Genomic DNA, 18,809 nt, shown 5'->3' with positions numbered 1-18,809 from the left:
AAATCTCCCAGGTATAAAATAGTGCGTGGAACAGGCTTCCTCTCTCTTACTTTAAGGCAAGTGGTGTACATAACTGTTGTGTAGGTATGCTCCGTACATGCTTTTAACTAAGTATGTGTGTTAATGTATATTTGTTGAATATTCAACTTTGTAGCTCTGTAACTTGTGGTACATGAACATTTGGTCGAATTTTTACTGTTTGAAAATAAATGATTAATATACTTGTTCAGTCACTATTTTCTGTCTCACTTGCCAGACCCGCAAACCTGACTCAATGTTACGATTGTGTTTTACATAAATCTTTTCACAGATCAAATAGAACAACCTGTTGCTGAAATATAATAATGGATTATTCCCACTGCTTATAATGGAACATTTATGAATTGCTCAGAGATCAGCGTGGTACAAAGCATTTTGTTACACAGCTCAGGCTAGGTACAGTAAATTTAACAATAAACCAGTGGATGTAAAAAAAAAGGTTCTTCATAAAATCTAGTATAAACATTCTGCTGAGGTAATACTTCTTTCATAGCCCATTTAAAAAAAAAGTTGAAGGGCAATTAAGCAGAATTGATGCTTGCAGATTCTATAATGATTTTTATCAATTATTTGCTATATAGCTTTAATGTCAAGTTAGACACAATATATGGATGAGTTTGACTTAAAATAAAGCAAGTCCTGATGAAACAGGATGACTTAACATGCCAAATGGGAGTACAGTAACTAATGCATAACTACTTTCAGCATAGTTTGATTACTACCTTCCTGATAAAAAGTGTTCTACATAAATCCCCAGGGAGAAATATTTCTCCCTTCCATCGATTGTGAAGACAGGAACTCATGCTAGAACGTAGTTGTGAATGGCAGAGGTAAATCTAGTAGCTTTTCTCAATGGTCACATTTATAAGCTATTCAGCTGTGTGTCATCAAAGTCAAGGCTCATCCTCTTGTAACCTGATGTATAAACAGAGAATTTCTATCAAGAGTTATGGTACAGTGACACAATGCAAAGGTGCTATTTAACTATGGGGGTATCAGAGCTTAAACTCATCTTGAATTTTCCCCGAGTTCCACATGTTATCATCAATCACTCCTTCCAGCACTGATCTTTAAGTGGTGATTAGAAATAGGAAGCTTAATTGGATTTCTCCCAGTTTAGTTTAGAGGCATAAATATAATTTTTTTCTGCTTTGCACAAAGCAGCTTGGAAGCATGCACTTGTGCATACTTCTCTTAGCATATTTTGTTTCAGGGGCATCAAGGATTCTGAAAAACAAAAAGGATTCTTGCTGCCACCCAGCTGAGTTTAGCTAACAATGCAGAAAGGAAAAATAATCCAAATCTATGACCGCATTATAAACTTTTTACCAAAAGAGAGTAGTTTTTGAAGAGAAAGCCATTTCAAAAACAGAATGTGGATCTTTACACGAATCTGGATCTCACTGCTTTTCCAAATATAACTTTTGTGAATGGGTAAGTTCATGAATTGCAAACTTACTTAAACATATTTTCCCCAAGATTAAATGATTGATATTTTATACTCACAGCCAGAATATCTTAAAAATTAAAAAAAGAAAGCACACTTATCCTTAATTTAATTTTTCCAATCAAACCAATGTACTGAAATTGTAACTTTCTTACAAGTACATAAATATTAGAGTCCAGCATGCATTTGTTTCAGCCGGTAAAAACCAACTAACTGCAAATTCAGTCGGGAGAAATGTTTGCAAACCTCTTCAATCCATTCAGACAATCCATTCAACTTGTTCTTCACATCACCATCAATGTTAGCTCCACTGACTATTTGAAGAAAACATTTACCTATCAACGTGCAAATTATTTGTTAGAGGAAAAATTGGGAAAGTAAACAACCCAACACTAATTTTGAAATAATTAATGTCAAAATAAGAGCGATGCAGTAAACAGAGCAAGAGGTCATACTATCCACTACTGGACTGATGGTGAAATTCTGAGGAATCAGTGGAATGGGCTTTTCACATGGATGATTTCCATTATCAAATGCTGCAAATTCTCCTACTTTAATAATATCCTAATTCAAATAGTACCTGAGCAATATCCAGCTTATCAAATTTTACAATTATCCAACCAGTTGATATATCAGTTATCAAAGGTTATCAATCTACTTACTGCATGCTTGGATTTCAGCCGCTCCTCTGCAGTCACTGTTCTCTCCCGCAACACTGCTTTTACAAGGCTATCATTTGTAGCATCTCGCTCACGTTCAAGAATTTTGCTGATCTCATCATGAACATATTGTTTATCATGCTCAAGCCTGTATTTCAACAGAGAGAGAAACAAAAATAAAATCACTTAAAACAAGAAAAACATCCAGGGCCATCAAAGGTTGTGTTTGCTTAGCTGCACTACCAAGAACAACTGAAGACATGCAACTAAAAAGAATATTTGCAACTATTTTCAGTCAAACATACCAATCAAGCATACCAACCACTACTTCCATAATAAGCACCGGATCCAAAATCCGGCTAAATTAGCTCATGCCAAAAAGGATTCAGCAAACTAGTTACAACAAAGACTACTGGTCAGTGACAGCAAGACTTTAAAAACTTCCTCAACAAAACCATTTGCTCATCTTGTAAACCTATGACATCGCTACAAAACTCAACAACTATTCTACTCAAACACCACATCAACTGATTTTTTGTGAGTACACTATTGTGCCAAAGTCTTATTATACATGTAAAAAATTCTGTAAAGCAATTGTTTTCAGAAATAATGAATTAAAACATTACTAAATATAAAAAAAAATTACTTGAAGAGAAGTAAACTGTGAAAAACTAAATCAAGTATTTGTTGTGATCACCCTTTGCCTTTAAAACTGCATTAATCCTCAAGTACACCGTCTGCAGTTTTATAAGAAAATAATCTGGAAGATTGTTCCAAGCATTTTGGACAAGTAGTCACAGTTCTTCTACAGACTTTGGTTGCCTTGCTTGTTTCTGTATCTCCAGGTAATCCCAGACAGTCTCAACATTGTTGAGATCAGGGCTGTATGGAGGTCACACCATCTGTTGCAGAATTTGTTCTTCTTTTTCACTGAAGATAGTTCATTATGACCTTGGCTGTGTGTTTGGGGTCATTGTTGTGCTGTAGAATGAAGCTGGGACTGATCAGAGGCCTCCCTGATGGTATTACGTGATGGATGAGAATCTGCTTGTACTTCTCAGCATTGAGGATTCCGCTAATCTGACCAGATCATCAACTCCAATTGCAGAAATACCACCCCAAACTTGCAGGAAACCTCCGTCATGCTTCACTACTGGCTGCAGACACTCATCCATCTAGCACACTGCCGCCCTTCCTCCTGCCTCCTATTTGAGCCAAAAATTCAAATTCTTGACATGTTAGTCCAGAGCACTTGCTGCCATTGTTCAGCACCCCAGTTCTTGTGTTTCTGTGTGGGAGAGTGTCTTGGCTTTGTTTCAGTTTTGAAGGAATAGCTTTTTGGCAGCAACTCTTCCACGAAGGCCACTTCTGACAAGATTTCTCCAGACTATAGAGTGTACTTAGGTTCCAGTGGTTTCTAAGAGCTCAGAGCTGATAGCACTGCTGAATTTCTTTTGACTTAGAAGCGATATCAGTTTGATGCATCTCTGTCTGCTGCACTCAGATTCCGTGGCCAACCGCTGCGTTTCTGGTCCTCAACGTTGCTTGTTTCTTTGTACTTCTTCAGGAGAGCTTGGACAGCACATCCTGAAACATCTGTCTGTAACGAAATTTCTGCTTGGGAATAACCACCTTGTGTCTTGTTGCTATGTTCATCCTGGTCGTGGTGTAGGAATTGAAGGTTAAACTGTCATGTCTGTCACTCTCCCCCCCCCCCACACCTACTAGCTTGGTTGTCTTTCACTCAGTTTGATTCCACCTATACCTCTTTCTATTTCCGTTAATCAGTTTAGTTCATTCAACTCATGTCATTGATCATTAGCATCCGGTTTGTAACCTTTATTTAATTATGCACTGGGTTAAATACCTACAAAGTAATCAAGTTTTAAGTTGAAAAAGTAGTTTATCACTTAATATGCTACTTTCTTTAATAAAATACAAAATAGTTCTCTGCCACATTTAATTTTTCAGAAAATGAATGCTTGGAAATTCAAAATTTGCTCTTTTCTACAGACACACAAATGCAGACGACAAAAAATATATAAAACAAAATTTATATTAAAAAATCTAGAGTGCCTAAGACTTTTGGACGGTACTGTGTATATAGACGCGGTGGTTACAGTATAGGAGTGAAATACGGTGTGGTCCTTTACTGCTGTGGATTACCCACTTCAAGTTTTATTCAGAGATGGCTCTTCTGCAAACCACTGCTGTAATACATGGTTATTTGAGCTATTGTCACTTTCCTATCAGTTTAAACTAGTCTTGGCCATTCTATCTAACCTTTCTCATTAACTTGGGATTAACAAGGCAGGTTCAGTGAACTAATTTTTCCCACCATTCTCTGTAAACTCCAGAGGCTGTTGAATGTAAAAATCCCTGGAGATCAGCAGTTTCTGAGTTTCATTCAACAATTTATGTAGGGCCTCAGGTGCACATCTCAACTGACCGGCCAGCTTTTAAATTCCAGTGAAGATGTGATAGTCTTCTACTTGAAATGTTAACCGGTGCCAAAGTGATTCGTTAAGCCTGCTCACTGAAATGCCTGTACCCAGTCACCAGGATACTCAGACTCCATTCACAAGAGAAACTCTGTAGATGCTGGAAATGCAAGCAACACACACAAAATGCCAGAGGAACTCAGCAGGTGAGGTAGCATCTATGGGAAAGGGTCCGGTTGACATTTCGGGCCGATATATTTCATCAGGACTGGAGAATAAAATATGTGGAGTCAGAGTAAGAAGGTGGAGGGAAGGGAGCAAGAAACACAAGGTGACAGGTGAAACTGGGTGGGGCGAAGTAAAGAGCTGGGAAGTTGATTGGTGAAAGAGATACAGGGCTGGAGAAGGGGGAAATCTGACTGTCCATCATAAAAAGCAGGATCTCTCAGTGGCCACCATTTTAATTCCACTTCCTGTTCCAATATGCTAGTCACGATGAGGCCACACTCATGTTGGAGGAGCAACACCTCATATTCTGTCTGGCGACCCTCCAACCAGATGGCATGACTTTGATTTCTCAAACTACTGGAAATGTCACCCCCTTCACCATTCCCCATTCCCTCTTCCCTCTCTCGCTATATCTCCTTACCTGCCAATCACCTCCTCTGGTGCACCTCCCACTTTTCTTTCTTCCATGGTCTTTTGTCCTCTCCTATCAGTTTCCCCCTTCTCCAGCTCTGTATCCCTGTCACTAATCAATTTCCCAGCTCTTTACTTCACTTCTCCCAGTTTCACCTATCACCTTGTGGTTCGTCCTCTCCTCTCGCTGCCTTCTTACTCGGACTCCTCATCTTTTTTTCTCCAGGCCTGATGAAGAGTTTTGGTCCGAAATGCTAACTGTACTCATTTCCATAGATGCTGCCTCGCCTGGTGAGTTCCTTCAGTAATTTCTGTGTGTTAATCAGTCTCCAACAACGCCAGACGTGCTGCCAGGATTCTGCTGAGCACTGTGGACTTGCTATGTTGGTGCAGGAAAGTGTGGGGACCCTTGCAGGCTGCCCTGAGCACATCCTTAGGTGAGTCGTTTGTTAACGTGCTTCATTGTACATGTGAGAAACCTGAAAATCTGAGGAATCCCTTCCACGGATTCCGAAAGAAGTCAATCATAGCACCCAGAACGCACTGCATAAAAACTGAGGCTAATCTAAATAAGACTGATAGATATCTGGGCTGTTTCTGGCCTATCATCTTTCTGCTCCAAAAGTTATAAAGAAACCTACCGAGACAGACCTATGAAATTTGTCCATATTATTCATTTGCTATGGGGAACAAGATAACACAGGAAACATTGTTTGCATTTATATGATTAGCTGCAGCAAAGGATAAACAAATACAGCCTCAGTTAGAATTATGCTGTGAGTATATATTTTTTGAAAACTTTAGATTTGCAAATGAAACTAGTTTCATTTTAGACTGAAGACACTAACATGAACTCAAACATGAATGAACTAAAAAGGAACATGTGTATTTTTCCTGAAGTTTATAAGGCACACATGATTTTATTTTTGTCCCTATGCTATATGAAGTTTAGAATGCAACCGTAACTAACTGGGTATAATATATACATTTCTAAAGAATTCTCCTCATCTAAGTTCCACTCAAAATTTCTGTCCCCTTTAACAAACAATTGTGCATCTCGGCTATTCTAATATGCACTGTAACAATTAGTGACATGGAATAAATTAGTTAACTCCAAGACTTCAGTGTTTTATGTGTAAGTGCACCTAGTTTCAAAGAGTTATGGACTACTAGTTGTTCTGCTAAAGGAGTTAATCCACAATTCAAATAGCATGCATCATTGAAAGCCAGTTATTGTTAATTGCCAAATGGATAGAGTTTAACATCTTGACACATTTTTTAACGGACTGAGTCCATTTCAGTAAGGTTTTGATCATCTCAATGAAGAACCACAACTTTAAAAATTATACAAGGAACTTCCAGTACAGAGTCATGAGCATAATGGCTGGCAGTTTAGTGCAGTGATGAAAGAGTTCTGGACTATTTCCAAAAAAAAAACCAGTAGACAGGGTGACCTTCATTATTTGAGCATTGAATTTAACAGCAGGAATATTACACTGTAGTTATACAAATCATTACTGAAATTGCACATGGAGCATTGTGTATGATTTTGGTCACCCTGTTTTGCAAAGACATTGTGAAGTTGCAGAGCGTGCTGAAGATATTTATGAGGATGCTGCTTGGACTCAAGGGCCTGAGGTTCGGGGGAAGTTAGGCATACTGAATCTTTATTTCTTGAGCATAGGTGAATGAGAGGTAACCTCCTAGAAATGTATAATATGAGGGGTATGGATGGTATGGGCAGTCATAGTCTGGGTTGATGAGTCTAAAACTAGAGAGCAGAGACACAGAAGAGTGTTAGAGACCTGTGAGGTAACTTCTTTAATAGAGAGCAATGAGTACCTGGGATCAGCACAGAAGAAGTGGTTGAGGCTTCTTAACACTTAAGAGGTATTTGAATTAGAAAGGAAGGACTTGGAGGGTTATGGCTGAACGTGGGCAACTCTGACTAGCAGGAAGGATTCTGTGCTGGCTCAAAGAGCCTGCTTCCATGCAGTATTATTTGATGATTCCACGATCAGACTTAGCTGTGTGTAAACTGGCAGTTGCATATTCTGAAAAACAAATTATAGCTCAAACACGAGGAAATCTGCAGAATCTGGAAATTCAAGCAACACACACAAAATGCTGGTGGAACGCAGCAGGCCAGGCAGCATCTATAGGGAGAAGCACTGTCAACATTTCAGGCCGAGACCCTTTGTCAGGACTGATTATAGCTCAAATGAATTTAACTAGTAAAAAAAAAAGAGTTTTTACTTATCCTGAGGGCAAGAGAATTTCTATAAATGCAAATGCTATCTTTCTATACTTAAATATTGCGTAGTCCAATCACAAACAACAGAAAATCTGCAGATGCTGGAAGTCCCAGGCCAAGACCCTTCATCAGGACTGGAAAAAAATACGAGGAATCAGAGTAAGAAAGTGGGAGGAGGGGAGAAAGAACCACAAGGTGGTAGGTGAAACCAGAAGGGAATTCACCAATGTTGATTGGTGAAAGAAATACAGGGTTAGAGAAGGGGGAATCCAATAAGAGAGGACAGAAGGCCATGGAAGAAAGAAAAGGGAGAGGGAGGTGACAGGCAGATAAGGAGGTAAAATGGGAGAGGAAAATAGGAATGAAGCAAGAGGCAAAGAGGATGGGGCAAGGGGCATGGGGGCAAAACTGGAAGTTCGAGAAATTGATGGTCATGCCATCAGGTTGGAGACTCCCCAGACAGAATACAAGGTGCTGCTCCTCCAACCTCATCGCAACAGTAGAAAAGGCCATGGACTGACTTGTCGAAATGGAAGTGAGAAGTGGAACTAAAATGGGTGGCCACTGGGAGATCCCACTTTTTCTAGCAGATGGAGAATGGGTGCTTGGCAAAGCGGTCTCCCAATCTGTGTCGGATCTCACCGATATATAGGAAGGCACATTGAGAGCACCGGATATAGCAGATGACCCAAATAGACTCACAGATGAAATGTTGTCTCACCTGGAAGGACACTCACATCCTCCCCCACTTTCTTGCTCTGACTCCTCATCTTTATTTCCAGTCCCAATGAAGAGTCTTGGCCCAAAACATCGACTGTACTCTTTTCCTTAGATGCTGCCTGGCCTGCTGAGTTCCTCCAGCATTTTGTGTGTGTTGCTTAAATATTATGTGCATTATTTCATTATACAAATACCTACTTTATCAAACTCATTTGGATATGGATCAATGAGAGCAGAGTGTTGTAACATACTTAAAATGCTTTCAGTGAGGCATCTGTCCAATACTTTATGCAATATTAATGAATATGAATTTTTTCTAAATCTTACCTTAATATTTAATGGACAAGTTGAGTGCCTTTGAAAACTAAAGCTGAGCATTTTTGTTTCAGTCAAAATTACAGGAGAATAGATCGTATCTCAAGGAATCAAACAGATCTACTAAAAGATTTGCCATTTACCGAAAAATAAACAAGGGAAATGCAAGCAGAAGGAGGGACAGCTTTTGGAGCTTGTTCTACAATTCAATGTGATTGCTCATCAATCACACCTGCCACTTACTACAATATCCCCATTTGCCTTGATTCTTTAGTATTAAAGCCTCTATCTTAGAAGTTTTATCTTCAAGGAGCCAACACAGTTGACCAATATTATATGACCATCAAGAATGATTTCTACACTATCCCACACCTGCACTTAGTAAAGTCTGATCACCTAGCTCTACATCTACGCCCAGCATATAGGCAGAGACTAAAGACTACGGCACCAGTAGTTTGGACCAAGACAGTATGGTTAAGGGAGATGAAGGAGTATTTACAGGACCGCTTTGAGTCGGTGGATGAGACCACATTCAGAGATTTATCTTCAGGTCTGAATGAATACACCACAGTTGTCACATGTGTGGATGAGTGTGCGTCTCCGAAATCATATAGATACTCTTGAATTAATAATCATGAATGAACCAGGAGATTCCTCTGCTGAGAACTAGATCTGTGGCATTCAAGACTGGTGATCCAGAACTACACTAGAAGTCCAAGTACGGCCTAAAAAACAATTACAGTTAAGGTTAGAGACAGAATCAGATGCGCATCAGTTCCAGAACTGTTTTGCAGGCCAATATTTCCTATAAAGTGAAACCTAACAAAATTAATGGCTGTGATGCTTCATTCTCAGGTGAACTAAAAGCCTTTTATGCTCACTTTAAAAGGGAAAATAAAACTACATCTATGTGAATCCCTGCAGTATCTGGTGACCCTGCGATCATTGTCTCAGAGACCAATGCAGAACAACTTTCAAGTGGGTGAACCTTTGCAAAGGTTTAGGCCTTGGTGGTATACCTGGTAGGACTCTAAAGTCCTGTGCCATCCAACTGGTGTGAGTGTTCAAGGGCATCTTGAATTTCTCACTGCTACAGTCAGAGGTTCCCAGCTGTTTCAAAAAGGGCAACAATTATACCAGTGCCCAAAGGGAGCAAGGAGAGCTGCCAATGACACGCACACTGAATGTGACAAAGTGTTTTGAGACATTGATCGTGTCTATAATCCTGCATAAGCAAAGATCTGGACTCTCTGCAATTTGCCTGGCTCTCCACTTGGCCCTGGATCACTTGGACAATAGCAATTACATCAGGCTTCTGTTTATTGACTACACTTCAGTGTTCAACACAATTATACACAATTCTTATCAAAAAGCTCCAAAACTTGGGCCTCTGTACCTCACTCTGAAACAGGATCCTTGACTTCCTTACTGGGAGACGACAATCTGTGTGGATCAGAAATAAGATCTAAGGATGTATGCTTTGCCCACTGCTCAACTCTCTCCATATCCACGACTATGTCGCTAGGCACAGCTCAAATGCCATCTATAAACTTGCCAACAACACTATTGTTGGCAGAATTTCAGATGGTGACGAGGAGGCGTACCAGAGCAAGATAGGTCAGCTGGTTGAGTGATCTCACAGCAACAATCTTGCACCTACCATCAGTAAAACCACAGAATTAATTGTGGACTCCAGGAAGAGTAAGATGAGGGGACACACACCAGTCCTCATCAAGGGATTAAAAGTGGAACGGGTGAGCATTTTCATGTTCCTGGGGGTCAAGATCTGAGGATCTATCCTGGGCCCAGCATACTGATACAATCACAAAGAAGGACAATGCTGGGTATATTTCATCAGGAGTTTTATGGGCATTGATATGTCACCAGAGACATTCACAAATTTCTACAAAAGTACCATGAAGAGCACTCTAACCGGTTGCACCACTTTCTGCACAGGATCGGAATAAGCTGCATAAAGTTGTAAGCTCAGTCAGTTCTACAATAGGCACTAGCCTCCCCAGCATCCAGGATGCCTTCAAAAAGCAATGCTTCAAAAAGGCAGCATCCATCACTAAGGTCAATTTCTCTAACTTCTGGTAATCTCTTTTTTCAAATCCTCATTCTGGCTCTCCTCTTATTCCTCCTCTTCTCCTTACCTGCCCATCACTATTCTCTGATGCCCCTCTCTTTCCCTTTTCTCCCAGGGTCCACTCTCATTTCCTATCAGATATCTTTGCCTTTAGCCCTTTATCTCTTCCACCCATCATCTTCCAGCTTCTCACTTCATCCCCTCCCCCCACATTCCCCCTCACCAAGTTACACCTATCAGCTTGTACCACTTCCCCTCCTCCCCCTCCCACCCCCAATTTCTTATTGTGACTTTTTCCTTCTTCCTTTTCAGTTCTGGTGAAAGTTCTTGGTTCCAAACATCAACTGTTGGTTTCTCTCCATAGATACTACCCGACTTGCTGAGATCCCTCCTCATTTTGTGTATATTGCTCTGGAACTCCTGCATCTGCAGAATCTCTTATATTAAAATTCAAAGTCCTTCATCTCAATTTTAAAGGACTGACCTCCCTTAGAATAATTTCATAATTCTCAATATAATACTGCATCTAGCTATACTACTGACCATCCAAAACTCATCTACCATATTTAGTCTTGGCCGGCTGAGTTCCTCCAGCATTTTGTGCAAGTTTCTTACATTTCCAGCATCTGCAGGTTTTCTCATTTACCATATATATATTTGTAAACTCTTCTGTATATTCTTCAACAGCTTAATTTCCTAATTCAGCTTTACATTACGGCATCACTTCCACAGGTGTAAAATCCAAAAGAGATTTTCAGATAAAATCTGCTGCCATCATGAATGCATTGGTTGTTATCTTTCAAAATACTTTGGATTCAAGGATAGTCCCTGCAGATTGGAGGAAGCAAGACCTAAGAATTCAATAGTCAGAAAGCAGGGATCTACAAATCTATCAGTTTAACACAGTGGCAAGGAAAATACTGAAGTCTATAATAAAGGATCAACTCCAGAATATTAATAATAATAAAATTCAATAAGAAGATGGTGAATCATTGAAGTTCTCTAACTTTGAAGGCTACAGAGGCTCAGCCATCAATTTCATTCAGAACAGAGAAGGATACTTCTTTGGTTATTAGGGGAATCATCAGATATATGTGCATAGTAGGAAAATGGAGCACAGGGAGAAGATCACCAATTAAATCCAGGTCCTCTTACCAGCTGATAAACTAGGCCATCAAAAGCACAAGAACTCCCTTATCTGGAAGTTCCCCTCAAAGCCAAAGAGCATCTCCAGAACTGGAAATGTTTTACTGTTCCTTCACCATCACTAGATCAAAATCCTGGAGCTCCTTCCCAACAGCATCGTGTCGAGGACGGCAATGGTTTAAATCAGCTCATCGCCACCTTCAAGGGCAATTTGAATGAACAATTTTATCCTTCAAAATTCACATCTCTTGGATGAATTAAAAAATCTCGATGAATTGCAGAGCAGTTATGAAGGGATAGATTGCCAACCTGCATACATTTTTACATTCTGTTTGTAAGAGCTACTCCTGACACAAGCCAGAACTAGACCTAAATTTGAGAAGTCATATTATAATGTTTAGAATATGAAGATTATTTTAATGAATCTGGAAATGTAAGCCACTTCATGTTTTTTTTAAAAACACATGAGGGAGTTAGTAACAAAAACACAATATGACACTTTGCTCAAAGTAGTGTGTGCCTTTGAAATTCACTATCCCATGTGCTGCAGATTATGTCATTACATAACATTTCGAAGCTGCAACTGACAGATTTTCAAAAGTTAAAGAAATTAAGAGATAACAGGATCAAGTGAAACAGGAAAGAGAGGTGGAGAATCAGCCTTTATCTCAATAAATGGTAGAGCAGGCTCAACAGTTCTACATAGATAAACTTGGATTCTTATATCATGGAAAGATATCAGTAAAGATGATGCTCGACAAATGATACTACTCTTGGTTTAATCTTAAAATTTTAACATTTGCATTGCTAAATGCAGCTCCCTTAAATTTGTGGCAGCCACAGTTAAGGTGAAAACGTTATTTCAATGGTCCTCCAGTAAGACAAAGAATCATTCTGGTTAACTGCAAGAAGTAGGAATTGCCAAGATATTAAATTTTCAAGTGCAAATTGTGAGAGCAGGTTAACAGATATTAAACCACCACAAGGTGGTATTTTGACCAGTTATAAATGTGAACAAGACCAGTGGGATGAGCCAATAATCACTCAGATATTTTGACAGTAGCTCAAAACATGGTCAATTTGAGCCCTTCATTTGAGGAGAAAGCCTGAACAAAAGTACAGAAGTTTTCATATTTAATTGTTTTACAGCACTGATCCACAGTGGAATTAATTTGGTTTCTTTTGACACTGATCTACAGATAAAGACTCTTCTGTGTGACACTGAAAAAAGATCTCTACAAAGACAGACAGACAGACATACTTCATTGATCCCGAGGGAAATTGGGTTTCGTTACAGCCACACCAACCAAGAATAGTGTAGAAATATAGCAATATAAAACCATAAATATTAAATAATAATTTAATCATGCCAAATGGAAATAAGTCCAGGATCAGCCTATTGGCTCAGGGTGTCTGACACTCCGAGGGAGGAGTTGTAAAGTTTGATGGCCACAGGTAGGAATGACTTCCTATGACGCTCAGTGTCACATCTTGGTGGAATGAGTCTCTGGCTGAATGTACTCCCGTGCCTAACCAGTACATTATGGAGTGGATGGGAGTCATTGTCCAAGATGGCATGCAACTTGGACAGCATCCTCTTTTCAGACACCGTCAGAGTGTCCAGTTCCACCCCCACAACATCACTGGCCTTACGAATGAGTTTGTTGATTCTGTTGGTGTCTGCTATCCTCAGCCTGCTGTCCCAGCACACAACAGCATACATGATAGCACTGGCCACCACAGACTCATTGAACATCCTCAGCATCGTCCAGCAGATGTTAAAGGACCTGAGTCTCCTCAGGAAATAGAGACGGCTCTGACCCTTCTTGTAGACAGCCTCAGTGTTCTTTGACCAGTCCAGTTTACTGTCAATTCGTATCCCCAGGATTTGTAATCCTCCACCCTTGGATGGAAACAGGGGTCACCGGTGCCCTAGCCCTCCTCAGGTCCACCACCAGCTCCTTAGTCTTTTTCACATTAAGTTGCAGATGATTCTGCTCACACTATGTGACAAAGTTTCCCACCGTAGCCCTGTACTTAGCCTCATCTCCCTTGCTGATGCATCTAACTATGGCAGAGTCATCAGAAAACTTCTGAAGATGGCAAGTGATCATGATCTAAATTAATTACAAATATAAAACACAAAATAACTTATTGCCTCAGCAGCCACCCCATTTAATATGACACATCATCACTGGTGCAGCCAATTGGTCTTAAAAGTCACATAATAAGTTATATGGAGATCTGTTTTTGGAGACCTGTGTGCAGTCAAGGTGTTTCGACTGATTGCAGTAAAAATACACCTGTATCTGTGAGTCAGTATCCTGACACCGTGAAAAATAAAGCACATCCAAGCAACTCTGTAAAGAGGTTATTGAAAAGCACAAGTCAGGAGATGGATACAAGAAAATTTCCAAGTCAATGAATATCTCTTGGTGTACAGTTAAGTCAATCATCAAGAAATGGAAAAACATTGGCAGAGCTGTAAATCTGCCTAGAGCAGATTTACAAAAACTGAGTGGTCATGCAAGAAGGGGACTAGTGAGGGAGGCCACCAAGAGACCCAAGGCAACTCTGGAAGTTACAAGCTTCAGTGTCTGAGATGGGAGGGGCTGCACATACAACAAATGTTATCCAGGTGCTTTGCCAGTTGCAGCTTTGTGGGAGAATGGCAGAGAAAGCCACTGTTGAAAAAAAACTCCTTGAAATCAGAGCTAGTGTTTGCTAGAAGGCATGTTGGAGACTCTGAAGTAAGCTGGAAAAAAATTCTATGGTCTGATTAAAGCAAAATTGAGCTTTCTGGTCATCACACTAAACACTATGTTTGCAATAAGTTAAACAGTGCACATCATCAAAACACACCATCCCATCCCTACCATGAAGCATGGTGGTGGCTGCATGATGCTCTGGGGATGCCTCACTGCAGCAGGCCCTGGAAGGCTTGTGAAGCTAGAGGACCAAACGAATGTAGTAAAATACAGGGAAACCCTGAATGAAAACCTGATGCAGTTGCAAGTTAACTACAACTTGGGAGACTTGTTTTCTAGCAAGACAATGACCCCAAGCATAAAGCCAAAGCTGCATAGGAATGGCTTAAAAACAACAAAGTTAATGTCCTGGAGTGGCCCAAGTCCGAGTTCAGATCTCAATCCAATTGAGAATTTGTGGCTGGACTTGAAAAGGGCTGCTTACTCATGATCCCCATGCAAGTTGGCAGGGCTACAGCAGTTGTGTAAAGAACAATGGGGAAAAATTGCAGTGTCCAGAGATGTAAAGCTAATAGAGACCGATCCACACAGACTCAAGGCTGTAATCTACTAAACACTGACTTAAAGGTGGTGAGTAAGTATGCAATCAATTTAGACTAATTTGTAGAAATTTGTTTTCACTTTGACACGGAAGTGTCTTTTCTATTGATCAGTGTCAAAAAAGCCAAATTAAGTCCACCGTGATTCAATGTTGTAAAGCAATAAAACATGATAACCTTCAACAAGGGGTGAACATTTTTATAGGCACTGTACATATATAGTATGCCACCAAATTAACTCCACTGTGATTCAATGTTGGAAAACAATGACATATAGAAACTTCCAAGTGGGGGTGAATACTTTTTATAGGCACTGCATTTCACCTCACTTCCCCGAGAACTTCCACTAATTTCATTTCCCCATAAACAACTGGCGTGAGCTCATTGGGCCAGTAGGGTCTGTTACCATGCTGTACCTCTAAATAAAACACAACAAAATCCTGCAACAGATACATACTTTCCTATGGATACTGATGGCTGTTGTTAACAAAAAATTAAGTGATGATTTTAAGTGCTGCTCACAATACTGACTTATAAAGAAATGCCAAAGTGGGCTTGCCTCAAGGCTGGAGAAAAGCAGAGTGAGAATCTTTCTCCTTGGGATCATTTTTCAGCTTCCATCAGCAGTCAAACACATGCAAAAATCTTGATGGCAAGTGTGAAAATAAAGCACTTTCCACTGGCAATAAAACTATAAACACAGATCATTAACCCATGGAATAAAATTTCTTTCTGATCCAAAGCCATATGTTAATGTTAAAACACTATTAAATGGGCTCATTATTTTCTGTTAAAGTAACTGATTTTTTATACATATAAAATGAATATTAATATCACAAGCAGTACGATTTAGGATTTATCGATTCAAAAATATTCATTTTTTACAAGAGTCCCCTGAGGGGGGTTTCCTTTTCTTAATGAAGCTCATTTATCCTATTTTTTTCTGCCCTCTGTTAAAACATATTGAACAGAAACAACATGCATTTGCATGAATGAGAACCTTGTACTGCACTCTGTGGATAACAATTTTTTTCTGTTTAATATATGCATCGCATGCTTAACGTCTTTCCGTCCTCTGATCTGATTCTATTTGTTCCTCCTGCAAATAGACTGACAGTAGTGGCAGTCAGATCTTCGTCAGTCCCTTGGCTGGCACTCATCTGCCACTTCTACTCAACTGAAGACCTTCCTTTGCTCCTCTCAATTTCTTCTTCATCCCTGCAACTTGAAGCATGCTTGTTTTCTGCCCTTTCCTGGTGCTAATGAAGGATCATCAAACTAAAGGTCTACTTAACTCTCCACAGGAAAAGCTTGCTGAATATTTCAAACCAGAAGTTTGAGAAATCGATGTTCATGCTGTCAGGTTGGAGGTTACCCAAATGGAATACAAGAAGTTTTTCCTCCAACTTAAGTACAGCTTCATCATGACAGTGGAGGAGGCCATGGATAGAAGTAATGGAATGGGAATGGGAAGTGGAATTAAAATGGATAGCCACTGGGAGATGCCGCTTACTTTGGCATAGAGCGTACATGCTCGGTGAAGCAGTCTCCCACTTTATGTCAAGTCTCACCGATATACAGGAGGCCACACCTGGAGAACGAAACACAGTAATGACCCCCAACAGGCTTACAGATGAACTGTCGGCTCACCTGGAAGGACTGTTTAGGGCCTTGAATGGTAGTGAGGGAACAGCAAACATTTGAGTTAGTACTGTACAACAATAAAGGGATGAACAATGAACTTGTAAAGGGACATCTTGGAAACTACGAACAAACCTACAATCCCTGTCACTGTGGAGAACATGGGTAGCTGATGTAAATATTACTATTTGCATTCTCCCCTTGAACTCACACACTGTCTTGATTTGCAAGTAGATTGCCCTTCTTAAATCATAGTTGAGTCTAAGTCCTGTAACTTCGACACAAAACCAAAAGACACGAGGACTGCCTCTGTTAAGTCCAAGGTGCTTCATTATACGTTTCTCATGGACTTTTAGCGATGTGTAATAAATGCTTGCCTTGGTCACATCCTAATAAGAGTAAACGGAAGATGTAAATATGGAGATTAGTCTTAATAAAGTCACCAATAACTATGTCAATTTGTACTTCAAATATGTGAATATGTTTTTTCCTCATCTTAGGACTCCACCTACTTCCTTTGCCTGGTGACCAATCATATACATCCTTTATTACCAGGTCTCTCTCTATTGAGTCTTCCAGTTACCATTTTTAATGGTTGGACAGTCAACAAGTTGTCTTTTAAATTAAGTATCAACTCCTTGGTGCTGCTCTGAAATAAGCACTTCATTGGCTTTTCTCTATTCTCACCTGGGAGTTAAAAATAATCACAATATTCAAGCTCGACTATGAAGAATGGATCAGAACGTCAGAAATCAGCTAGCTACTGGCACCAAATGACTCATTTAGTGCCCGTGGAAGTGGCGTGATAAACGTAAATCAAGTATACTATAGACGTCAAAATTGAGAATCTTTCTGTTAAGTTGTATTGATCCAAGAAATCCCACTGTCAGGTTTACATTTATAGCTGTAATTATATTTATCTATTTAATTAGCTGTACAACAATTTCTGCTTAATTTAAACATTTTTTTACATCACAATGTTAAAAAAATATAGAATAACTTCAGATAGTGTCAATGGCTATAGGAAGAATCAGAGAATAGCTATTCTTCAGTACGATTCAGCTCCTGACACCCCCTCAGAGCATTTGCATCTCCACTCCAAAACAGAAGTCAGTGAACTACTCTCCAGATGCCAGGATGAATGAAACTCAACATCATTCAGAACAGTGCTTTTGATGTCCATCCATCACCTTCATCATGAGGACATGATGGAGCTGTTACTCTGTGAGATACCCCACAGTATCTCACAAAAACAGCAAATTCCTTCACCAGAAACGAGGAACAGGTGCACAGAAACACCAAGCCATGCACCATACAGTTAAAAAAAGAGACCTATAATTAACTTCTCCAGAACAGTTAATGTTGGTCAACAAATGCCAGAGCTTGCCAGCAACTCACACCATGTCACATGAGTAAAAATATTAAAATGATGGATCAGAGCTTAAGCAATGTCAGGGACAATTAGCAGAAAATAACTTACAAATAAAAGATTGGTTGGAGCATGATAGTGCCTTTCTTGGAGCACTAAGTATGTAGTGGCAGCCCATTTAATTCTCATATATGTGTTTGTGTGTGTGTATATATATATCTATAATTAATTTTCAAAACCTTGGAGTCCACCAATGCCAGCACTTTTTTGCCCATCCCTAATTGCCCTTAAGGTGGTGGTGCTAATCACATATTTTATCTGCTGCAGTCCCTTTACAGAGGTACACTTAAACACCTTTTTAGTTGGGAGTTCCTGAATTTAGATACAAACCTGTTTCAGAGCTGCCTGCAATTGCTGATACACTGCCAGACACATGTTGAAGAAAGAGCTGAATCATGTCACATAAAGACTTTATTCCCGTATTCTCCAAGAATAAGGGTTGTGTAAGACGGTATTCACACTCAAAAGAAAAAAAAACTGCCTTAAGTCAACAAATACAGAAAAACGATTACAAAAATATTGTTGGAAACGAATAAAAAGACGACAGAATCACCCCATAAACTGTTAATATTTAAGGTCCGAGGGTGAAAACCTACATTTTATATAATCTTTTAAAATATGTTTCTGCAGTCTACACTTTTATGGGTGAACCTGAAGTGCTATTTTACATGTTTAGATATAAC

The 18,809-nt window shown here is 39.6% G+C and overlaps 1 protein-coding gene across 1 annotated transcript in view; it reads right to left on the bottom strand.

Annotated features, from left to right (window-relative positions):
- The window catches only part of chchd3a (coiled-coil-helix-coiled-coil-helix domain containing 3a), a 276,683-nt gene that overhangs the window by 168,352 nt on the left and 89,522 nt on the right, over positions 1 to 18,809 (bottom strand). Inside the window, exon 4 of the mRNA XM_059987076.1 lies at positions 2,149 to 2,293. Coding sequence (XP_059843059.1) covers positions 2,149 to 2,293 — 145 coding nt within the window. The remainder of the gene's footprint in view (positions 1 to 2,148; positions 2,294 to 18,809) is intronic.

This window comes from Hypanus sabinus, chromosome 13 (genome assembly GCF_030144855.1).
Source record: "Hypanus sabinus isolate sHypSab1 chromosome 13, sHypSab1.hap1, whole genome shotgun sequence".
NCBI lineage: Eukaryota > Metazoa > Chordata > Chondrichthyes > Myliobatiformes > Dasyatidae > Hypanus > Hypanus sabinus.
Note: the sequence above shows the minus strand (reverse complement) of the source record. Positions and strands in the feature narration are given on the sequence as shown.